Source organism: Taudactylus pleione, unplaced genomic scaffold (genome assembly GCF_031769625.1).
Source record: "Taudactylus pleione unplaced genomic scaffold, aTauple2 ptg000770l, whole genome shotgun sequence".
Lineage (NCBI taxonomy): Eukaryota > Metazoa > Chordata > Amphibia > Anura > Myobatrachidae > Taudactylus > Taudactylus pleione.
Genome location: NW_028285172.1, coordinates 1,298,682 through 1,325,000, shown reverse-complemented (window position 1 = coordinate 1,325,000; position 26,319 = coordinate 1,298,682). Strand labels below are relative to the sequence as shown.

At 47.6% G+C, this 26,319-nt stretch overlaps 1 protein-coding gene across 1 annotated transcript in view; it reads left to right on the top strand.

Moving 5' to 3' along the window:
- Positions 1-26,319, top strand: part of DISP3 (dispatched RND transporter family member 3) — a 363,985-nt gene that overhangs the window by 297,521 nt on the left and 40,145 nt on the right. Inside the window, exon 13 of the mRNA XM_088457578.1 lies at positions 11,227-11,408. Coding sequence (XP_088313704.1) covers positions 11,227-11,408 — 182 coding nt within the window. The remainder of the gene's footprint in view (positions 1-11,226; positions 11,409-26,319) is intronic.

Here is a 26,319-nt window from a genome sequence, read left to right as displayed (position 1 = left end):
AGTGAGGGGTTTCCTACATTCCCTGCTAGCAGTGAGGGGTTTCCTACATTCCCTGCTAGCAGTGAGGGGTTTCCTACATTCCCGGCTAGCAGTGAGGGGTTTCCTACATTCCCGACAAGCAGTGTGGGGCTACCCGCATTCCTAGCTAGCACCGAGGGATTACCTACATTCCCGGCTAGCAGTGTGGGGCTACCCGCATTCCTAGCTAGCACCGAGGGATTACCTACATTCCCGGCTAGCAGTGTGGGGTTACCCGCGTTCCTAGCTAGCACCGAGGGATTACCTGCATTCCCAGCTAGCAGTGTGGGGTTACCCGCGTTCCTAGCTAGCACCGAGGGGTTACCCGCGTTCCCAGCTAGCGAAAGTCTCAGACATCTACTAACATCAAATCTAACCGAGTTTATGTATTGCTCCGTTCTCTAATGTTTCGCCCACTATATCAATCAGTAAACATAGCGATGTGTAACTCACTGTCCACAGGTTAGATAGAAACCAGCCCTAACTTCTTACCCCCTTCATAAATAGCCCCTACTGGCTGGAGGACTTGGATGTATATTTATGATTGTTCTTAGCTCTTTTCTATATTAGATACAATTTGTATATACAGTTATTGGAGCTGACCCCTGATTACTATGCCCATCTGGCCCTAGCAGCACCTCAGCTTGTCAGGATGGCCTCCACGTCACCCGGCTGCTATGTAAAGTAGCAGAACACTGTGCTCAGATGCTCAGGGTAACACGTTGGTACATAGCCTTTTCTCATTACCAGAGACTGAAGATATAGAAGTGCCGCTGGCTGGCCCATTACACGAGCTCTGCTCTGGACGGCAAAGTATTACATTAGAAGAAATGCGTCTCCCTCTGAAGTCATTTTCTGTTGTACAGAACTATTTTTTTAAGCATCTCATGAAACGCTTCAAAGAAACACATCGACGGACGAGTACCTGAGGATTAGCTGGAGTATGCCAGGACACTAGGCAGAGGGTAGAGGTTTTCTTGGCAGATTTCTCAGTGTTTTAAGCAGCTGACCTCCTGCCAGGCGTGGTGTGATTCTGCCTCGGTGTAGCTGACCTCCTGCCAGGTGTGGTGTGATTCTGCCTCGGTGTAGCTGACCTCCTGCCAGGCGTGGTGTGATTCTGCCTCGGTGTAGCTGACCACCTGCCAGGCGTGGTGTGATTCTGCCTCGGTGTAGCTGACCTCCTGCCAGGCGTGGTGTGATTCTGCCTCGGTGTAGCTGACCACCTGCCAGGCGTGATGTGATTCTGCCTCGGTGTAGCTGACCTCCTGCCAGGCCTGGTGTGATTCTGCCTCGGTGTAGCTGACCTCCTGCCAGGTGTGGTGTGATTCTGCCTCGGTGTAGCTGACCTCCTGCCAGGCGTGGTGTGATTCTGCCTCGGTGTAGCTGACCACCTGCCAGGCGTGGTGTGATTCTGCCTCGGTGTAGCTGACCTCCTGCCAGGCGTGGTGTGATTCTGCCTCGGTGTAGCTGACCTCCTGCCAGGCGTGGTGTGATTCTGCCTCGGTGTAGCTGACCTCCTGCCAGGCGTGGTGTGATTCTGCCTCGGTGTAGCTGACCTCCTGCCAGGCGTGGTGTGATTCTGCCTTGGTGTAGCTGACCTCCTGCCAGGCGTGGTGTGATTCTGCCTCGGTGTAGCTGACCTCCTGCCAGGTGTGGTGTGATTCTGCCTCGGTGTAGCTGACCTCCTGCCAGGCGTGGTGTGATTCTGCCTCGGTGTAGCTGACCACCTGCCAGGCCTGGTGTGATTCTGCCTCGGTGTAGCTGACCTCCTGCCAGGCGTGGTGTGATTCTGCCTCGGTGTAGCTGACCTCCTGCCAGGCGTGGTGTGATTCTGCCTCGGTGTAGCTGACCTCCTGCCAGGCCTGGTGTGATTCTGCCTCGGTGTAGCTGACCTCCTGCCAGGCGTGGTGTGATTCTGCCTCGGTGTAGCTGGCCTCCTGCCAGGCGTGGTGTGATTCTGCCTCGGTGTAGCTGACCACCTGCCAGGCGTGGTGTGATTCTGCCTCGGTGTAGCTGACCTCCTGCCAGGCGTGGTGTGATTCTGCCTCGGTGTAGCTGACCTCCTGCCAGGCGTGGTGTGATTCTGCCTCGGTGTAGCTGACCTCCTGCCAGGCCTGGTGTGATTCTGCCTCGGTGTAGCTGACCTCCTGCCAGGTGTGGTGTGATTCTGCCTCGGTGTAGCTGACCACCTGCCAGGCCTGGTGTGATTCTGCCTCGGTGTAGCTGACCTCCTGCCAGGTGTGGTGTGATTCTGCCTCGGTGTAGCTGACCACCTGCCAGGCGTGGTGTGATTCTGCCTCGGTGTAGCTGACCTCCTGCCAGGCGTGGTGTGATTCTGCCTCGGTGTAGCTGACCTCCTGCCAGGCGTGGTGTGATTCTGCCTCGGTGTAGCTGACCTCCTGCCAGGCGTGGTGTGATTCTGCCTCGGTGTAGCTGACCTCCTGCCAGGCCTGGTGTGATTCTGCCTCGGTGTAGCTGACCTCCTGCCAGGCGTGGTGTGATTCTGCCTCGGTGTAGCTGACCTCCTGCCAGGCGTGGTGTGATTCTGCCTCGGTGTAGCTGACCTCCTGCCAGGCCTGGTGTGATTCTGCCTCGGTGTAGCTGACCTCCTGCCAGGTGTGGTGTGATTCTGCCTCGGTGTAGCTGACCTCCTGCCAGGTGTGGTGTGATTCTGCCTCGGTGTAGCTGACCTCCTGCCAGGCGTGGTGTGATTCTGCCTCGTGTAGCTGACCACCTGCCAGGCGTGGTGTGATTCTGCCTCGGTGTAGCTGACCTCCTGCCAGGCGTGGTGTGATTCTGCCTCGGTGTAGCTGACCTCCTGCCAGGCGTGGTGTGATTCTGCCTCGGTGTAGCTGACCTCCTGCCAGGCGTGGTGTGATTCTGCCTCGGTGTAGCTGACCTCCTGCCAGGCCTGGTGTGATTCTGCCTCGGTGTAGCTGACCTCCTGCCAGGCCTGGTGTGATTCTGCCTCGGTGTAGCTGACCTCCTGCCAGGCCTGGTGTGATTCTGCCTCGGTGTAGCTGACCTCCTGCCAGGCGTGGTGTGATTCTGCCTCAGTGTAGCTGACCTCCTGCCAGGCGTGGTGTGATTCTGCCTTGGTTTAGCTGACACAATCAGGCAGCTTGCACAGTGCTGGGTGACGCTGCATCGCTGTCTTGGGAAACAAATGGATTAAGTTGGGCTTTGTGTTGGCAGAAGGGGCCATGTTCTAGGGTACAAAGATTACTGAGGGCCTCACATCGAGGGTAATTGTGGCCATTGTGTACATTGACTATGAGCCATAGTGTGTGGTTGGGTGACATTCCCTCCCTTGGCCTAGTAGGGAGATGGGGAGTCCTTAGGGAATGAGAGAGAATAATGGTATAAGGAGCACTCACGTGTCACCGTACCTCTTTCCAATACTACTGGATATTATGTAGCACCTCAGAATTGAGTTAGAGAGAGTGCACCAATTCTGTCAGTGACTCTGTCGCTTTAACGTTCTCTGAGGTGACGGATGTTGTATTCTGAACACCTTTATTACGACATATTCTGGAACAGGTTCTCCATGTATTGTGCAGCATAAATTGTAATAAATCTCGTAGTTATGGCCCTTGTGTTTCCCAGCAGTGCGTCGGATATTCCTCTATGCGGCAAGTGTCTGGTATTCATGGGGGGAGCGGGGATACCAACTTTGCCGTTCAGAAAAATATTAATTCTGTGTAAAGCCATGGCCAAAAGTTCTGAGAATGGCCCAGAATTTGAGAGACAGCATGCCAGGGCCAATTGCAGAGGTCTTGAAATACAAGGGTCAACACTGCAAATATTGACTCTCTGCATAAACTTAATGTAATTGTCAATAAAAGCCTCTGACACTTACGTAATGCTGTAATGTTACTTCACTATACCATAGTAACATCTGACACTTATGTTATACTGTAATGTTACCTCACTATACCATAGTAACATCTGACACTTATGTAATGCTGTAATGTTACCTCAGTATACCATAGTAACATCTGACACTTATGTAATGCTGTAATGTTACCTCAGTATACCATAGTAACATCTGACACTTATGTAATGCTAGCTCAGTATACCATAGGAACATCTGACACTTATGTAATGATGTAATGTTACCTCAGTATACCATAGTAACATCTGACACTTATGTAATGCTGTAATGTTACCTCAGTGTAACATAGTCACATCTGACACTTATGTCATGCTGTAATGTTACCTCAGTATATCATAGTAACATCTGACACTTATGTAATGCTGTAATGTTACCTCAGTATACCATAGTAACCTCTGACACTTATGTAATGCTGTAATGTTACCTCAGTATACCATAGTAACATGTGACACTTATGTAATGCTGTAATGTTACCTCAGTATATCATAGTAACCTCTGACACTTATGTAATGTTACCTCAGTATACCATAGTAACCTCTGACACTTATGTAATGTTACCTCAGTATACCATAGTAACATCTGACACTTACGTAATGCTGTAATGTTACCTCAGTATACCATAGTAACCTCTGACACTTATGTAATGTTACCTCAGTATACCATAGTAACATCTGACACTTATGTAATGCTGTAATGTTACCTCAGTATATCATAGTAACATCTGACACTTATGTAATGTTACCTCAGTATACCATAGTAACCTCTGACACTTATGTAATGTTACCTCAGTATACCATAGTAACATCTGACACTTATGTAATGCTGTAATGTTACCTCAGTATATCATAGTAACCTCTGACACTTATGTAATGTTACCTCAGTATACCATAGTAACCTCTGACACTTATGTAATGTTACCTCAGTATACCATAGTAACATCTGACACTTATGAAATGCTGTAATGTTCCCTCAGTATACCATAGTAACATCTGACACTTATGTAATGCTGTAATGTTACCTCAGTATACCATAGTAACATCTGACACTTATGTAATGCTGTAATGTTACCTCAGTATACCATAGTAACATCTGACACTTATGTAATGCTGTAATGTTACCTCAGTATACCATAGTAACATCTGACACTTATGTAATGATGTAATGTTACCTCAGTATACCATAGTAACATCTGACACTTATGTAATGCTGTAATGTCACCTCAGTATACCATAGTAACATCTGACACTTATGTAATGCTGTAATGTCACCTCAGTATACCATAGTAACATCTGACACTTATGTAATACTGTAATGTCACCTCAGTATACCATAGTAACATCTGACACTTATGTAATGCTACCTCAGTATACCATAGTAACATCTGACACTTATGTAATGCTGTAATGTCACCTCAGTATACCATAGTAACATCTGACACTTATGTAATGCTGTAATGTCACCTCAGTATACCATAGTAACATCTGACACTTATGTAATACTGTAATGTCACCTCAGTATACCATAGTAACATCTGACACTTATGTAATACTGTAATGTCACCTCAGTATACCATAGTAACATCTGACACTTATGTAATGTTACCTCAGTATACCATAGTAACATCTGACACTTATGTAATGCTGTAATGTTACCTCAGTATATCATAGTAACCTCTGACACTTATGTAATGTTACCTCAGTATACCATAGTAACCTCTGACACTTATGTAATGTTACCTCAGTATACCATAGTAACATCTGACACTTATGAAATGCTGTAATGTTCCCTCAGTATACCATAGTAACATCTGACACTTATGTAATGCTGTAATGTTACCTCAGTATACCATAGTAACATCTGACACTTATGTAATGCTGTAATGTTACCTCAGTATACCATAGTAACATCTGACACTTATGTAATGCTGTAATGTTACCTCAGTATACCATAGTAACATCTGACACTTATGTCATGCTGTAATGTTACCTCAGTATACCATAGTAACATCTGACACTTATGTCATGCTGTAATGTTACCTCAGTATACCATAGTAACATCTGACACTTATGTCATGCTGTAATGTTACCTCAGTATACCATAGTAACATCTGACACTTATGTAATGCTGTAATGTTACCTCAGTATACCATAGTAACATCTGACACTTATGTAATGCTGTAATGTTACCTCAGTATATCATAGTAACATCTGACACTTATGTAATGATGTAATGTTACCTCAGTATACCATAGTAACATCTGACACTTATGTAATGCTGTAATGTCACCTCAGTATACCATAGTAACATCTGACACTTATGTAATGCTGTAATGTTACCTCAGTATACCATAGTAACATCTGACACTTATGTAATGCTACCTCAGTATACCATAGTAACATCTGACAAAAAAGTCTAATAACACTGAAGCAGCAAACTTTGTGAAAACCAATACTTGTGCCATTCTCAAACTTTTTGGCCATGGCTGTATATGCAGACAGCAATAGAGGAGAAGCTTATTTTTACGATTTTCACTTTTTTCATTTTCTTATTTACATTGTATATGTAGCCATGCGGCGCAAGACGTCTAGTACTAGTGAGCCGCAAGGTTCTGTGCAACTTAGTTTGCACAGAGAGTCTTTTTTTTGCCTCAAATTGTATCTTATCCGTAATATAACTAAAATGCACAAGGAAACAGCGCTGAGTAATGTGATATGTGACACCTGTATATCTGTGTGCTCCTGAGTCTGTATATAGGAGACTGCGCTGAGTAATGTGATATGTGACACCTGTATATCTGTGTGCTCCTGAGTCTGTATATAGGGAGACTGTGCAGAGTAATGTGATATGTGACACCTGTATATATGTGTGCTCCTGAGCCTGTATATGGGAGACTGTGCTGAGTAATGTGATATGTGACACCTGTATATCTGTGTGCTCCTGAGTCTGTATATAGGAGACTGCGCTGAGTAATGTGATATGTGACACCTGTATATCTGTGTGCTCCTGAGTCTGTATATGGGAGACTGCGCTGAGTAATGTGATATGTGACACCTGTATATCTGTGTGCTCCTGAGTCTGTATATGGGAGACTGTGCTGAGTAATGCGATATGTGACACCTGTATATCTGTGTGCTCCTGAGTCTGTATATAGGAGACTGCGCTGAGTAATGTGATATGTGACACCTGTATATCTGTGTGCTCCTGAGTCTGTATATAGGAGACTGCGCTGAGTAATGTGATATGTGACACCTGTATATCTGTGTGCTCCTGAGTCTGTATATAGGAGACTGCGCTGAGTAATGTGATATGTGACACCTGTATATCTGTGTGCTCCTGAGTCTGTATATAGGAGACTGTGCTGAGTAATGTGATATGTGACACCTGTATATCTGTGTACTCCTGAGTCTGTATATGGGAGACTGCGCTGAGTAATGTGATATGTGACACCTGTATATCTGTGTGCTCCTGAGTCTGTATATGGGAGACTGCGCTGAGTAATGTGATATGTGACACCTGTATATCTGTGTGCTCCTGAGTCTGTATATAGGAGACTGCGCTGAGTAATGTGATGTGTGACACCTGTATATCTGTGTGCTCCTTAGTCTGTATATGGGAGACTGCGCTGAGTAATGTGATATGTGACACCTGTATATCTGTGTGCTCCTGAGTCTGTATATGGGAGACTGCGCTGAGTAATGTGATATGTGACACCTGTATATCTGTGTGCTCCTGAGTCTGTATATGGGAGACTGCGCTGAGTAATGTGATATGTGACACCTGTATATCTGTGTGCTCCTGAGTCTGTATATGGAGACTGCGCTGTGTAATGTGACTCTTGTATATCTGTGTGCTCCTGAGTCTGTATATGGGAGACTGCGCTGAGTAATGTGATATGTGACAGCGCAGTCTCCCATATACAGACTCAGGAGCACACAGATATACAGGTGTCACATATCACATTACTCAGCACAGTCTCCCATATACAGACTCAGGAGCACACAGATATACAGGTGTCACATATCACATTACTCAGCGCAGTCTCCCATATACAGACTCAGGAGCACACAAATATACAGGTGTCACATATCACATTACTCAGCACAGTCTCTCATATACAGACTCAGGAGCACACAGATATACAGGTGTTACATATCACATTACTCAGCGCAGTCTCCTATATACAGACTCAGGAGCACACAGATATACAGGTGTTACATATCACATTACTCAGCGCAGTCTCCCATATACAGACTCAGGAGCACACAGATATACAGGTGTCACATATCACATTACTCAGCGCAGTCTCCTATATACAGACTCAGGAGCACACCGATATACAGGTGTCACATATCACATTACTCAGCACAGTCTCCTATATACAGACTCAGGAGCACACATATATATAGGTGTCACATATCACATTACTCAGCACAGTCTCCCATATACAGACTCAGGAGCACACAGATATACAGGTGTCACATATCACATTACTCAGCGCAGTCTCCTATATACAGACTCAGGAGCACACATATATATAGGTGTCACATATCACATTACTCAGCGCAGTCTCCTATATACAGACTCAGGAGCACACAGATATACAGGTGTTACATATCACATTACTCAGCGCAGTCTCCTATATACAGACTCAGGAGCACACAGATATACAGGTGTTACATATCACATTACTCAGCACAGTCTCCATATACAGACTAAGGAGCACACATATATACAGGTGTCTCATATCACATTACTCAACGCAGTCTCCTATATACAGACTCAGGAGCACACAGATATATAGGTGTCACATTACACAGCGCAGTCTCCATATACAGACTCAGGAGCACACATATATACAGGTGTCACATATCACATTACTCAACGCAGTCTCCTATATACAGACTCAGGAGCACACAGATATACAGGTGTCACATTACTCAGCACAGTCTCCCATATACAGACTCAGGAGCACACAGATATACAGGTGTCACATATCACATTACTCAGCGCAGTCTCCCATATACAGACTCAGGAGCACACAGATATACAGGTGTCACATATCACATTACTCAGCGCAGTCTCCTATATACAGACTCAGGAGCACACCGATATACAGGTGTCACATATCACATTACTCAGCACAGTCTCCTATATACAGACTCAGGAGCACACATATATATAGGTGTCACATATCACATTACTCAGCACAGTCTCCCATATACAGACTCAGGAGCACACAGATATACAGGTGTCACATATCACATTACTCAGCGCAGTCTCCTATATACAGACTCAGGAGCACACATATATATAGGTGTCACATATCACATTTCTCAGCGCAGTCTCCCATATACAGACTCAGGTGCACACAGATATACGGGTGTCACATATCACATTACTCAGCGCAGTCTCCCATATACAGACTCAGGAGCACACAGATATACAGGTGTCACATATCACATTACACAGCGCAGTCTCCTATATACAGACTCAGGAGCACACAGATATACAGGTGTCACATATCACATTACTCAGCACAGTCTCCATATACAGACTCAGGAGCACACAGATATACAGGTGTCACATATCACATTTCTCAGCGCAGTCTCCATATACAGACTCAGGAGCACACAGATATACAGGTGTCACATTACTCAGCACAGTCTCCTATATACAGACTATTGAGCACACAGATATACAGGTGTCACATTACTCAGCACAGTCTCCTATATACATGGCTATTATGATCGCAGCTGCACTTACACAATTCTGCTGTAATAATAATATGTTAATGTCTGCAATTGCTCATCCAGCATAGAGACGGCCACTACCGCTTTCACAAATCCGTAAGACCTCGCAATCCTGCGTATACATCGAGTAACATCGGACCCTCGCGCATAATTACAGCAGGTCTGACTGACACTTAGTTATTGGACGTCTCTTCGCACGCAATGAGTACTCAGGCTGTGAATGCCGTCACAGTGGGTAATTTATGCATTCCCTGGAAATGGCGTTCAAACGGTCAGACACGCCTGTATTTCTCCAACCATCCTCCGTTACCACCCCCAGACCCTGACCTCCCATCACTCACTCTGCGATGGCTTTGTTACTGTGTACATGATCTCTGTGTGATCGCTATACTGGCCGGCACTTACACATTGTGGTGCATATTCCTGCGCAGTACGCACTATCAAGGGTCATTTTTAGTCATAAAGCAATGAAACCACCACTACATATTTGGAGTATGGGAGGAAATGCTTACCATTACGCCAACTGTACCCAGTGTTACTTCACTTAAGCAGTAGCCTGGCCTGGGCTGGGGACCTCTCATACTTGTTAGCCCCACATGCTCTGGCCAAAGTCTCGTTTCAGCAAACTGTTTATCAGTGCTCCTCACGGTAACTGTAGGGATCGTTATTAGGGGATCATGTGTGCACGGCACCTGAGCTGGGGGAGGAGTCACTGGGGCACCATGTGGTCGCACTCTTTGTAGCTCTGCGGTTGAGCGTATTGGCTGACACCCCACTGACCTGCGCACTGCCGCATTCGCGCCCTCTCTGTGGCATGTGGTCATGTCGGCAGTAATTATACCTGTGTACAACTTTTGTTTTGTAATTATTACACTTTACAAAGTGAGTCCAATCACCAGCAACACTGTGCGCCGCGAGGATGAGGGCCAGAGCAGAGGAAAGGGCCTGACTTAGTTTTGTATTATCCTCGCTGTTAATGCTGATGGCTGTCGCCGTTGTGTGAAATCTGGCTGAGGCGTCCCGCAATAGAGAGCGCAGAACATGACGTGTTACCGGCTGCTAGCACAAATCACTTCTCATCTTCTATGTCTCACAGACCATTCCGCCCACTAATAACCTGTACGTCGCCCCTTCATTTCCGAATTCTTCTAGAAAGGTGGCACGCGAGCCCTTTATCATTGCCTCCTGTATTTAGTACTCCGCAGATGGCGTTAGCTTCTTGCATACAGAGAACTCTGCGCGGCACATGACAGGGTGGAGGAAGTGCTATGCGTCACACCGAATTCATTCCCCGCCATGCGCAGGGTGCCGGAGCAGACACGGAAGCGCTGCGCTAGGCATTTCCACTGACACTTTTCTTAAATGATCATTATTTAGGGACAAAGAAAATATTTTTTAAGAATCACTGTCAATTTGATTTATTGTCAAGTAAGCGGATGGTAGAGATGTCCCATAGTGCCGCAGTGTAACGCTGTAATAGGCGCATAGTACACAGGACACTGAGGAGCACGCGAATAAGGGTGTCACATTGTAAATATTTGTTTTCATTAATCCATTGTTTAGGTGTATAAGATTCCTTACGGTAACTACACGTGGAAGCTGACCGCTTGTATGTCCACCACAGGGCTGCAGGGTGACACGTGTCCCAGGAAGTGGATGATTACCTCATCAGCGTGCGACACTCGCAGAGGATGGAAATATGACTTCAGTTTCTACGCTGCGGATAAGGAGCCGACCTCTGCCAGGTAATGACACCGTCCCGCCTTCCCTGAGCTCAGCCATAGAGATAGCTGCATCCGCGTAGCTTCACTGCGATATCACCATCATATCTGTTATATATATATATATATATATCTCTGCTCCCAGCGCAGTATAGAGTCACAGACAATCCGCACCTGATATACTGTGTAATGCAATATCACCGTCATATCTGTATTATGTATGTAGGGGAATCTGCTCCCAGCGCAGTATAGAGTCACAGACGTTCCGCACCTGATATACTCTGTAATGTAATATCACCGTCATATCTGTATTATGTATGTAGGGGAATCTGCTCCCAGCGCAGTATAGAGTCACAGACGTTCCGCACCTGATATACTCTGTAATGTAATATCACCGTCATATCTGTATTATGTATGTAGGGGAATCTGCTCCCAGCGCAGTATAGAGTCACAGACGTTCCGCACCTGATATACTCTGTAATGTAATATCACCGTCATATCTGTATTATGTATGTAGGGGAATCTGCTCCCAGCGCAGTATAGAGTCACAGACGTTCCGCACCAGATATACTCTGTAATGTAATATGCGCACATGCCTTGCGCTTAAACACCCATTTTTTTGTGGGACGCCACTTTGATATTCCTCTATGCAGGTGCCACCAGCACCAAATCCAGGAATACGATGGCTATTAGTGTAGTTACTAGCAATCGCATCGCTACCATTTGATGGTACAGCAATCGATGGTTTTACTGAGCACATGCACAGAAGCAGCCGGATATCGGATGGGCATCTGAAAGCTGCATCCGATGGCTGGCAAACATCAAAATCCAGCATTGGTAAAAGTACTTCCATTGAATTGGAAACATCAGTGGTTGGTAACCATCGGCTTCCGATGTCCGTCCCAGTGCTGGGCTGGGAGGTATCATACAGCATGTGATTTGCAGCTTATTAATGGCCTGATTCAGAGGTCAGGATAATATGCAGCTACCTGTACCAGTCTTCTCTGGTGTAGTAGGCTGCGTCTGAATGAGCTAGCCCTGACATGCTCACTTATGGCGTCTCTGCGTCTGTATGAGCTAGCCCTGACATGCCCACTTATGGCGTCTCTGCGTCTGCATGAGCTAGCCCTGACATGCCCACTTATGACGTCTCTGCGTCTGCATGAGCTAGCCCTGACATGCCCACTTATGGCGTCTCTGCGTCTGCATGAGCTAGCCCTGACATGCCCACTTATGGCGTCTCTGCGTCTGTATGAGCTAGCCCTGACATGCCCACTTATGGCGTCTCTGCGTCAGCATGAGCTAGCCCTGACATGCCCACTTATGGCGTCTCTGCGTCTGAATGAGCTAGCCCTGACAAGCCCACTTATGGCGTCTCTGCGTCTGAATGAGCTAGCCCTGACAAGCCCACTTATGGCGTCTCTGCGTCTGAATGAGCTAGCCCTGACATGCCCACTTATGGCGTCTCTGTGTCTGCATGAGCTAGCCCTGACATGCCCACTTATGGCGTCTCTGTGTCTGCATGAGCTAGCCCTGACATGCCCACTTATGGCGTCTCTGTGTCTGCATGAGCTAGCCCTGACATGCCCACTTATGACGTCTCTGCGTCTGAATGAGCTAGCCCTGACACGCCCACTTATGGCGTCTCTGCGTCTGCATGAGCTAGCCCTGACATGCCCACTTATGGCGTCTCTGCGTCTGAATGAGCTAGCCCTGACATGCCCACTTATGACGTTTCTGCGTCTGAATGAGCTAGCCCTGACAAGCCCACTTATGGCGTCTCTGCGTCTGCATGAGCTAGCCCTGACATGCCCACTTATGACGTCTCTGCGTCTGAATGAGCTAGCCCTGACATGCCCACTTATGGCGTCTCTGCGTCTGCATGAGCTAGCCCTGACATGCCCACTTATGGCGCCTCTGCGTCTATGAGCTAGTCCTGACATGCCCACTTATGACGTCTCTGCGTCTGAATGAGCTAGCCCTGACACGCCCACTTATGGCGTCTCTGCGTCTGCGTGAGCTAGCCCTGACATGCCCACTTATGACGTCTCTGCGTCTGAATGAGCTAGCCCTGACAAGCCCACTTATGGCGTCTCTGCGTCTGCTTGAGCTAGCCCTGACATGCCCACTTATGGCGTCTCTGCGTCTGCTTGAGCTAGCCCTGACATGCCCACTTACAGCGTCTCTGCATCTGCATGAGCTAGCCCTGACACGCCCACTTATGGCGTCTCTGCGTCTGCATGAGCTAGCCCTGACATGCCCACTTATGGTGTCTCTGCGTCTGCATGAGCCAGCCCTGACATGCCCACTTATGGCGTGTCTACATCTGCATGAGCTAGCCCTGACACGCCCACTTAAGGCGTCTCTGCGTCTGCATGAGCTAGCCCTGACATGCCCACTTATGTCGTCTCTGCGTCTGCATGAGCTAGCCCTGACATGCCCACTTATGGCGTCTCTGCATCAGCTAGCCCTGACATGCCCACTTACAGCGTCTCTGCATCTGTATGAGCTAGTCCTGACACGCCCACTATCGTTGTCTCTGCGTCTGCATGAGCTAGCCCTGACACGCCCACTTATGGCCTCTCTGCGTCTGAATGAGCTAGCCCTGACATGCCCACTTATGGCGTCTTTGCGTCTGAATGAGCTAGCCCTGACATGCCCACTTATGGCGTGTCTGCGTCTGAATGAGCTAGCCCTGACATGCCCACTTATGGCGTCTCTGCGTCTGTATGAGCTAGCCCTGACATGCCCACTTATGGCGCCTCTGCGTCTGCTTGAGCTAGCCCTGACATACCCACTTATGGCGCCTCTGCGTCTGCTTGAGCTAGCCCTGACATGCCCACTTATGGCGTCTCTGCGTCAGCATGAGCTAGCCCTGACTCGCCCACTTATGGCGTCTCTGCGTCTGTATGAGCTAGCCCTGACATTCCCACTTATGGCGTCTCTGCGTCTGTATGAGCTAGCCCTGACTTGCCCACTTATGGCGTCTCTGCGTCTGTATGAGCTAGCCCTGACATGCCCACTTATGGCGTCTCTGCGTCTGCATGAGCTAGCCCTGACATGCCCACTTATGGCGTCTCTGTGTCTGCATGAGCTAGCCCTGACATGCCCACTTATGGCGTCTCTGCGTCTGAATGAGCTAGCCCTGACATGCCCACTTATGGAGTCTCTGCATCTGCATGAGCTAGCCCTGACATGCCCACTTATGGCGTCTCTGCGTCTGAATGACCATAACACGCCCACTTATGGCGTCTCTGCGTGAGCTAGCCCTGACATGCCCACTCATGGCGTCTCTGCGTCTGAATGACCATAACACGCCCACTTATGGCGTCTCTGCGTGAGCTAGCACTGACATGCCCACTCATGGCGTCTCTGCATCTGAATGACCATAACACGCCCATGATGCCCCGCCCCCTTCTTCACACTGCCGAAAATAACGGCATTGTGAAGAGGGGCGGAGCCACGATGACGCGATCATGCGGCTCCACCCCCAATGTACCACCAACTGGCTGCGCCCCCCCCGCTGTTAGGCGACAATCTGCCCCCTCCCGGAAGGCTGGAGCTGATTGTCGGCAAGTATGGCGTCAGATATAATATTACTAGAAATTGTCATATATCGCAATGTACATACATTCGCTGAGCGCAAGCTGACTGGCGTCAGTGTGATTACTGGCAGGAAGTATAGTGTGCATAGATAAATGTCCCCCCCACAAATCTCATGTCTGCCTATTTCTGTAATGTGAGGGAGGTTCCCTAGTCCTAGGAGAGCAGCGCACCTGCCTGTCAGCGGCTTCATATCACGTCTTACATCAGTATAGCGCGGTCTATTGCTGTGTGATTCCACCAATCGCAGCATTGTACAGCGGGGCCAGATATTACTGCTTGTCACATGCACCTCTATCCAGGATCTCCCAGAGGTGAGGCACCCACTGTATTATTTACCTGTAATACCTCCTCTGAGGCTCATACGTGTGTGTGTGTGTGTGTGTGTGTGTGTGTGTATATGTGTATACGCTCTGGGCACAAACCATTCCTATACATCCATCTGTGTGTAGGGTTGTGCTTACAATGCGTTACACTCACAGAGGCACAAACTTACACGTCTGTCACGTATATAATGCGGGCGCACAATACACACTGAGTGCGTCTTCATCTCACCCTCTGACCCCATTGCCGTGATTAGTGCGTCTTCATCTCGCCCACTGACCCCATTGCCATGATGAGTGCGTCTTCATCTCAGTCTCTGGCCCCATTGCCGTGATTAGTGCATCTTCATCTCGCCCACTGACCATATTGCCGTGATTAGTGCGTCTTCATCTCGCCCACTGACCCCATTGCCATGATTAGTGCGTCTTCATCTCACTCTCTGGCCCCATTGCCGTGATTAGTGCATCTTCATCTCGCCCACTGACCCCATTGCCATGATGAGTGCGTCTTCATCTCGCCCACTGACCATATTGCCGTGATTAGTGCGTCTTTATCTCGCCCACTGACCCCATTGCCGTGATTAGTGCATCTTCATCTCGCCCACTGACCATATTGCCGTGATTAGTGCGTCTTTATCTCGCCCACTGACCCCATTGCCGTGATTAGTGCATCTTCATCTCGCCCACTGACCCCATTGCCGTGATGAGTGCGTCTTCATCTCGCCCACTGATCCCATTGCCGTGATGAGCGCGTCTTGATCTCGCCCACTGACCCCATTGCTGTGATTAGTGCATCTTCATCTCGACCACTGACCCCATTGCCGTGATGAGCGCGTCTTGATCTCGCCCACTGACCCCATTGCCGTGATTAGTGCTTCTTCATCTCGACCACTGACCCCATTGCCGTGATGAGCGCGTCTTGATCTCGCCCACTGACCCCATTGCCGTGATTAATGCAGCTGCTGCCATCATTTGTGATATCTGCAATTGGTCTGTGACATGAAAGCGAAGTCATAGCTGAGTTCTATACTGCGGTTTCCTCCATTACTGTGGCTGCAGTTGCAGCTAATAGCTCCTCCCAGCACGCCAGGTCCTGTGTCACTTGTCCACGCTGAATGCCTTATTAGCTGAAAATGTGCTCCTTACTGCAGGGCCATTTCTTCCATTGGGCTTGTTGGGCAGTTGCCCAAGGGCCCGAAGCTTGTAGGGGCCCGCCAACCCGCCTCCCTGCAGCCGCGGCCAGTTGGTGAATTTGTGATAGTTTTATTAGAGATGTGCACCGACCCCCGTGTTTTGGTTTTGGACATGGATTGGTTTTGCCAAAAACTCACCTCCGTGTTTTGTTGATGTATTTTGGTTTTGGATCTGGATTTTTAAAAAAAAAATAAACAGGTAACATCACATAAAATGGGCCTTTTTTTGTTCCTACACTTTTAATAACCTCAATAACCTTTATTTCCACTTATTTCCAGTCAATTTTGACCACCTCAGAGCTCACAATATTGATTTTTTTATTAGTTAAAGTGCCAGAAGGTTGCATCCAGCTTGCTGGCTCAAAACTGATCGATATAATTATTAATAGAGTTGAGGACTGTGCAAAGATGCTGGTTGGGAAACCCTTGGGGATTGAAGAATTGATAGTTGATACTAGTTGGTGCAGCCCCTTGGCTGTAAAATTGATAATAAATAAATTAAAAAACAATTCATTGGTGCAGCCCCGGGCTGAATAATTAATAAAAAGAAATTCATTGGTGCAGCCCCTGGCTGTAAAATTGATAATAAATTAATTAACCAATTAATTGGTGCAGCCCCAGGCTGAAAAATTTTAGAATAATTTAATTAAAAAAGGAAAAACACTATTTATTGGGTGCAGCCCCTGGCTGAATAATTAATAATAAATGTCACAGTGCTGCCGAATCCAGGTCCCTCTTACCTAATTCGGCGGTGCTGGCATCCGGGCTGGCGGGGGACAGTGGGTGGGAAATCCCCGGCGCCCACTGTCAGCAGTTCTCCTCCTCCGGCGGCTGTGTGCAGGTGGCCGTGGCTTCAATAGGAGCGCGCGGTCCGCTCTGCTAGAAGATTTAAAGAGATGGGCACAAAATAGGAAGTTCTGATTAGGGGCACAATTGAACTATAACCTATATAAGAAAGTTCCTGGGAGCACTCCAGTGCCAGAGTGTAGGCTCCATTACCATACTCCAGCATTCCTGTGCATATCCTGATTATTGGTTCTGACCATGGCTTGTTCGTGCCTCTGGTTCTGACCTCGGCTACTCCCTGTGACCCGTTTATGCCTGCTCACTGGTACCGTCTCGTCCATTTGGTTCTGACCCAGCTCGTCGACTATGCTAATGTCTTCTGTATTCCAACCAAGGTCGCCAGCACCTGTATACGGAAACCTAAACTGAGGGCCGCAACCTGTGTGTCGGACGCAGCCAAGTCCATACCTTCTTGCGAGGGTCCCCGGTGAAAAAACATTAGACTCCGCGCCTCAGCAATAGGTCTGGCCTGTTCCCTGAATACGGGTAGCATCCACAATCCATCCGAGAGTATGTGACAGAATACTGTGGCCCAAATATGGATTCTGCTGGTAATCCCTCGCCACGCGACATACTGGAGAATTTGCTCAGTCGAGTGGAAAAGCCAGAACGGGATCAAACCCAACTCATGCAGTGACTGCAAACGTTAATGCAACAAGTGGGCAGTTTGCATCCTCCTTCTGTACAGTCAGCAGCACCGTCTGCAGTGTCCATTCCAACGGCAGGGGCATCCGCACCATTGCGAATTCCAAATCCCTCCAAATATGATGGGCAGCCCAAGACTTGTCGAGGTTTCTTGAATCAGTGCTCGATCCAATTTGAAATTCAAGCGGCAAACTTTTGCTTCAGAGTAAACCAAAGTGGCCTACGTTATTTCCTTGCTGTCCGAACAGGCTATCGCCTGGCCGTCTCCACTGTGGGAGAGGAATGATCCTGTGGTTAATGACTGCTCTAAATTTCTAGAAGCCTTCAGAAAAGTATTCGATGAGCCCGGCAGAGTATAGTCTGCTTCATCAGCTATTCTGCAGCTAAAACAGAGAAACCAGACTGCAGGACAATACGCAGTACAGTTCCGGACCCTTGCTTCCGAATTAGGATAGAACAATGAAGCTCTGGCTGCGGCTTTTATGAAAGGACTTTCCGATCAAAGACGTCCTAGCATCCAGAGATTTGCTTACATCTTTGGATGGTTTAATCTCTTTATGCATCCGCATCAACCGAGACCACAGAGAGTGAACCCGAGAACGGGAGCAATCCCGGTGCTTCAGCTTCAAGCTTGCACCCCGTTTCACTGCCCCGGTAGAGTCTCCTGAGGAACCAATGCAGAAATCACGCTTGCCAGTTGTGGAAAGAGAAAAAGAAGATTCAAGAATAATCTGTGCCTGTACTGCGGAGATCCAGATCATAGTCTCCTTCATTGTCCTAAACGTCCGAGAAACGACAAGACCTCACTGATCGGGGGGTGGTCAGCTTAAGTGCGCTCCAGCACACCCCAATCGAGAAAGAAATACCACAGTTTGCGATCGATGTGATCTTATTACTAGAGAAACCCACCAAGACGCTTAAGGTTTTCCTGGATTCAGGTGCCGATGGTAATTTCATTACTGCCAAAGAAGTACAGGAGTCAGGGATCCGTAGTTTGCCCCTACAAAGTCCACTTAGTATCATTAGGGTAGATGGGAACAAACTTCCTATGGTCACCATCAACTCCAGATCTCCAGAAATTACCATGCTAGTTGTCGCTCTTCACAAAGAGTCAATTTTCTTTTACATACGGTAATTTCATCAGCTGACAGTCCGATTTATCCTGGGTCTTCCATGGTTACGTAAGCATGCTCCTACATTAGATTGGAAGGAACCTCAAATTTTGTCATGGGGACCTCAGTGTTCTCAAAATTGTTTGCCTTTAATCCAACCACCACATCGGGTTATCCAGAATACGAACATCATCTCGGATGACTCTCTACCTGCTCCGTACCAGTCCTTCAGGGATGTTTTCAGTAAAAATGCTGCTGAGACTCTTCCTGCCCATCAGGAGTAGGACTGTGCCATAGAGTTATTGCCAGGGAAAATGCCTCCCCGCGCCAGTGTGTTTCCCCTGTCGCTTCCAGAGACCCAGACCGTAACTGATTACATGAAAGAGAATCTCGAACGCGGGTTTATCCAAGAATCCAAGTCGTCTGCAGGTGCCAGCCTTTTCTTCTTTATGAAGAAAAATGGAGGTTTGAGACCGTGTATTGACTACTGTGGTTTGAACGCTATCACTATCAAAGACCGGTATCCTCTGCACCTAATATCTGCTATAAGATTTAAAGAGACAGGAACGAAATAGGAAGTGCTGATTGGGGGCTAAATTGATCTCTGACCTATATAAGGAAGTTCCAGGGAGCACTCCAGTGCCAGAGTATAGGCTCCATTACCATACTCCAGCATTCCTGTGCATATCCTGATTATCGGTTCTGACCTTGGCTTTGTTCATGACTCTGATTCTGCTCGACCCCTGGTTCCGAGATTGAAATATCTGGTTATGACCTCGGCTTTTCCCTGTGACCCATTTACGCCTGTTCCCTGGTACCATCTCGTCCGTTTGGTTCTGACCCGGCTCGTCGACTATGCTAAAGTCTTCTGCATTCCAACCAAGTTCGCCAGCACATGTATAGGGAAACCTAACCTGAGGGTCGCGACCTGTGTGTCGGACGCAGCCAAGTCCATACCTTCTTGCGAGGTTCCCTGGTGAAAACCGCCGGCACATTAGACTCCGCACCTCAGGAATAGGTCTAGCCAATTCCTTAAATATGGGTAGCATCCACAATCCGTCTGAGAGTTTGTGACAATAATAATTTAATTAAAAAAGTAAAAAACAATTCACTGGGTGCAGCCCCTGGCTGAATAATTAATAATAAAAAGAAATTCATTGGTGCAGCCCCTGGCTATTAAATTGATAATAAATTAATTTAAAAGCAAATCACTGGTTCCTAAACCAACCATAACATTAATTTAAAATGTCAGGCAGCAATGCCCCAACCAGCACATAATGGAAAGGAAAAAGGTGCAAGATGGAATAGTCCTTGGAATTATGTTGTATACGAAAGAGGACATTCACAGTTTAACAAACCAATCATTTCAGCCACAACTGGCAGTCCTTGTCGCTGAAATGATTTGTTTGTTAAACTGTGAATCATTTCAGCGATAAGGACTGCCAATTGTGGCTGAAATTATTGGTTTGTTTGGACCCCCATAAAACAAGCTGCCAATGTGATCTGGTCATGGAAATGAAAATGATCCCATACACAAACTGGCTTTACATTACTAGTTGTCGTCGTCCTCTTCCTCATCATCCCCATCAGTGTGTACATCCTCTTCTTCACACAATATTAATTTGTCCCCGCTGGATTCCACCATAGGCGCCTCTGTAATTTTTTTGATGTAATTGTTGGTAGAGGTCTTCCTCGTGGAATTTGTAATTCATTTTAATGAATATCATCTTTTCCACATTTTGGGGAAGTAACCTCCTACGCTGATCACTGACAAGGTTGCCAGCTGCACTGAAAACTCTTTCGGAGTACACACTGGAGGGTGGGCAACTTAAGTAATGCAAAGCCAGTTTGTGTATGGGACTCCAAATTGCCTCTTTTTCCTGTCCGTACTGAAAGGGACTTTCTGACATGTCTATTAGGATGTTATCTCTGAAATAGTCCTCCACCATTCTGTGAATGGAGACCGTATCACACATAGGGCCTGATTCAGACCCGCTCGCAAGCGGGTCGATGGTTTTGCGTGCGCAAGCCCCGTAGCGAGAGAGAAATTCTCTCACTACGGGGCTGGCTACAAACGGGGCGGCAGTCGATGTTGATAGACAGCTCGCCCCGTTTTGTAGGCGGGGTGGGGGGGTGGCTGGACAAACGGAGTGTTCCTGAAGAAACACATGCCATTTGTGGGTGGCCCTACTAACATCTCCAGTGATGTCAGTAGTGAGCTTCCGGCTCTATTAGAGCCGGAAGCTCACTGGGGCTTGCGGCAGACGAGACCCTACCACAAGGGTTTCGTCGCAAGCCCGAAGGTCACGACCATCATCTGGCTGCTCGCAAAAGCTGTGGGTGGTCACCCTCAGCTTAGCGAGCGGCCAGGAGGCCTGTTTAAAAAAAAAAAAAAACAACCGTGACTATGTGCCTGAGTCAGAGTGAGCGCTCGCTTTTGGCTCTGATTCAGGCACATAGTCACGGTAGAAGACATGTCACTAGTAGGCAGTTCTCTCATGCCCAACCAGATATAATTTTTGGTGACTGATCTGCATGACCAGCAGGCATTCTGTAAGGAAAATTTAGTCTTTTCCTGGCAGCTGAAGTAGGAGATGATGGCGTTTCACGTGCGGCTGCAGCTGACAATTTTTTTTACCAACATCACTTTGCACAGTGGCCCTGATTCAGAGCGCTCACTCTGAATCAGGGCTGGTCTTTTTTTTTTTATTTTAGAACGGCCTCCTGGCCGCTCGCACAGCTATAGCGAGCGGCCAGGAAGATGGTCGTGATGGTCAAGACCATCACAACCATCGGGCTTGTGACGAGTCCCTTGTGGTAGGGTCTCATTGCTGCAAGCCCCAGATAGCTTTCGGCTCAAACAGAGCCGAAAGCTCTCCCATTGACATCACTTGTGATGTCAGTGAGGCCGCCCCCAGACGGTAGTCGTTCTCATGGGAACACCTCCGTCTGGGCAGCCACCCCCCCGGCCCGCCCACCAAAGGGGGCGTGCTGTCACTCAACATTGATAGCACGCCCCCTTTGGTACGAGACCCAGAGCGACGGCTTGCCCATCGCTATCCGGGTCTCGCGCATGCGCACGACGGAGCCGGCTCCGTCGTGTGCTTGTGCTCTGGGCCTCCATCGACCCGGTTGCGAGTGCTCAGCGCTTGCGAACGGGTCTGAATCGGGCCCAGTGTTAGATTTCGGTCTGTTGGAAAAAAACTCACAAGGTAGGACTTAAACCTAGAATCCAGAATGGTCGCCAAAATATATTTTTCAGATTTCAGTAGATTGACGACTCTTTGATCCTGGTGAAGTGAATCAAGGGCTTGATCCACCAGTCCGACATACTTTGCGCAATCGCTCCATTTCACCTCCTCCTTCAGTTTCTCCAGCTGTTTAGTCTGATGAGGGGAATGACCTGGCTCAAGCTGGCAGTGTCTGAACTAACTTCTAGTGTAGCAGGTTCAAAGGGTTTGAGAACCTTTCACAACACGGAAATTATTTTCCACTGCGCTTGAGTAAGGTGCATTCCCCCTCCATGGCCTATGTCATAGTCCGCTGTATAGCCCTGGATGGCCTTTTTGCTGTTTCTCCATCCGCTGAAGCATATAGAGGGTAGAATTCCAAAGAGTTCGTACCTCTTGCTTCAGCTGATGGCAGGGCAAATTTAACAGTACCTGCTGGTCATGCAATCTTCGACAAGCGGTTGCTGAATGCCTAAAATGTCCGGATATTTTGCGCGCCACAGAGAGCATCTCCTGCACGCCCCTGTCATTTTTTTTTTTTTTAAATGTTGCACCACCAAATTAATTGTGTGAGCAAAACATGGGACGTGTTGGAATTTGCCCACATGTAATGCTCTCACAATATTGGTGGCATTGTCTAAAATCGCATATCCCGAGGAAAGTCCAAGTGGGGTAAGCCATTTAGCATTGATTTCCCTGAGTTTTTATAAGAGGTTCTCAGCAGTATGCCTCTTAGTGAAACTAGTTATACAAAGAGTAGCCTGCCAATGAGCTGTCTTTTGGTAGATGCTGCAGTTGGAGGCAAAACACCTACCCAGTGGGCTGTCACAGTCATGTAATCTTTAGTTTGCCCTGTCCCACTTGTCCACATATCAGTGGTCAAGTGGACAGTGGGTACAACGGCATTTCTGAGGACATTAATAAGGTTTTTTTTAATGTCCTTGTACAGACTTGGAATTGCTCTTCTAGCGAAGTGGAATCTAGAAGGGATCTGGTAGCGAGGACACAGGACCTCAATTAACTGTTGAAAACCCACTGCAGTAATGGCGGATACTGGATGCACATCTAATACCAGCATAGCTGTTATGTCGTCAGTAATCCGCTGTGCAACTGTGTGATTGCTGTCATACTCGTTTGCCCTTGCAAACGATTGTTTGACAGTTAATTGTTTTTTTGGAGGATACACTACAAGTAGTCTTCCTCCTGGTCCCCTTCTGGGATGAAGATCCACTGACAGCAACAGCAGCAGCAACAGGCGTAGTCATCAAGGATCCTTCTGAGGAATCACGGATAGGAGAGGAGTCAATCATGCTTCGAATAACAACATTGGATGCAGCAGGACTATCCCTGATGACGAATGAAGATGTTGATGATGCAGGTGTTGGTGTTGGAGATCTAAGGCACTTGGATCCCACAGAGAGGGAGCAGGTAGGTGACACTGGACTTGTTACGTTCTGGAACTTGGCAATGTACACTTTGATATTTGATGAATGCACTCCAAGTGACGTAACAAGGACTAGGTTCCTAGGTGGTTTAGATCCCTCCCTCTACTCACTCTTGTATGGCAATGGGCACATATGGCTGAACAACTTGCCAGGATCAGTGTGGAAATAATTCCACACGTGAGAAGTGGATTTTTTTGTCTTTTGTCCAGCATGACAACAATAGGCTTTGGCTTTTTCAATCCATGGGCAACAACTGTTGCCTTACTTACACAAAGGACATCGACATCCTCTGCATCAACATCCTCATCACTGATACTGACATCTTCATCATCAACATCGTCATCATCCTTAGCACCTTCAACTACCAAAATATCCTCACACAAATAAACAGGCCACTATGTGTACACTGTACCAACTGCCGCCCTCACACAAATCACCAGGCCACTCTGTGTACACTGTACCAACTGCCGCCCTCACACAAATCACCAGGTCACTATGTGTACACTGTACCAACTGCCGCCCTCACACAATTCACCAGGTGCCACTGTGTACACTGTACCAACTGCCACCCTAACACAATTCACAAGGCCATTCTGTGTGCACTGTACCAACTGCCGCCCTCACACAATTCACCAGCCACTCTGTGTACACTGTACCATCTGCCACCCTCACACAATTCACCAAGCCACTATGTGTACACTGTACCAACTGCCGCCCTCACACAATTCACCAGGTGCCACTGTGTACACTGTACCAACTGCCGCCCTAACACAATTCACAAGGCCATTCTGTGTGCACTGTACCAACTGCCGCCCTCACACAATTCACCAGGCCACTCTGTGTACACTGTACCATCTGCCACCCTCGCACAGTTCACCAGGTCACTCTGTGTACACTGTACCAACTGCCGCCCTCGCACAATTCACCAGTGCAGCCACTTTTCTAAGTCACCGCTTCTGCGAGCGCCAACAAACATTCCACGTTCAAAGTTAGATGTCATCATTTACCCATTATTTCAGTCATAGACTTCATTAGTCTTTACCTTCCTGTTTGTTATACAGGGTCAGACATTCTACAGATGTGTCCTTATACACTGTGGTTTCAGCCACACCAAATGGCCCCTCTATGTGCACGGCAGGTCCTGGCTAACTCGCCGCACAGAGTGGCATACTCGCTCATCGTATTTGCATAAATAAAATAACTGAGTGCGCCAGAACTACACTGCTAGATTACTCTGATCACAGGCTCTGCGGCCACGGCTTTTTCTCACAGCGACTGCTGTTGTGCGGCATGTGCGACTTTGTGTGTCTGTAAAACCAATTAGCGTGCGGTTAATGTTACAGCCCAGTGTCTCTGGTACACCGTGAGCAGATTTTTGCTGTGTCTGTAATGTGTAGAAGACTCAATGTATAAAGTAATGTCCGGTGCGCTACTCTCCGAGCATCTCGGTCATGCTGGGTGTATCGTGTCACATGGCGTGTAGACGCTAGGTGTATGAGGACACCTCTGTACGCCAGCATTATCTGTACACAAGTCAGACATTATAGACACCTGCATACAATACAGAGAGCATTCCAGAGATCATTATAGAATACAAATGGCATCATTTTCCCCGACATACAATACAGAAAGAACCCTAGTAAACCCAATAAATACTGATTGCAAATTAGTGACCAATATACAATAAAAATATCATATCAGTGACCAAGAATGAATACAAAGAGCATCCTGAAGACGAATCTACAATACAGTGACCATCCCAAAATACTGAGAGCACGATAGTGACTGGCAAATAATAGAAGGGAAGGGTCATATCTTTTGGCGACTCAGTATTGTATATCAGTAACTATAATACTCTAACACTTACATGAGGGCCAGGCCACCCAGATACCAACATCCTTGCCGGCTGCCTCTGCTTCATGCATAGTGGTGAAAGCAGAGGCTCCTCTAGTGCTGAGGACAGGTGGCTGTCTATCTAAGCAGCTCTTGTGTGAGTGACCCAGCTACAGTACCTGCTGGATGGTCCCCTATGCTGGGCTGCCATACAGGGATGTGTAGGGGGATAACTCTCACAGTGACAATGGTGTGTGCTGCTGTAGGGAGGAAGGACAGTGCAGAGATATTTTTGTGTGGTCCTCCTACAGACAACGTCAGCAGAGCCAAGCGGGTCTCTCCCTCTCCCGTCTCAGCGCTATAGCGAAGCGTATGCTGCTGCCGGTAATCGCATGTCGTGATGCGTGCGCACATTTGTAGCACGATCGGCAAAGATGTAGCTGGACACATCTGTATTTTTGGTTACGGGTGTTTTTGGGGAATTAGCCACAAATATTTATTGATAAATGGACCCCCTCAGTGTGTCTCATTAAATTTAGGGTGTGTTATTTAGCTAAAAAAGCTTATTTTGGGACAATTTGAGGCCATTTATTTTTTTTCACCCCAAAACTGACATGTAGTAAGCTAATTGAAAAATTCAAAATGCCTAATTAGTCATTAGGGGGGTGTCCAAGGAGTTCTGAAGCAAGTCCCGACATTTTTACC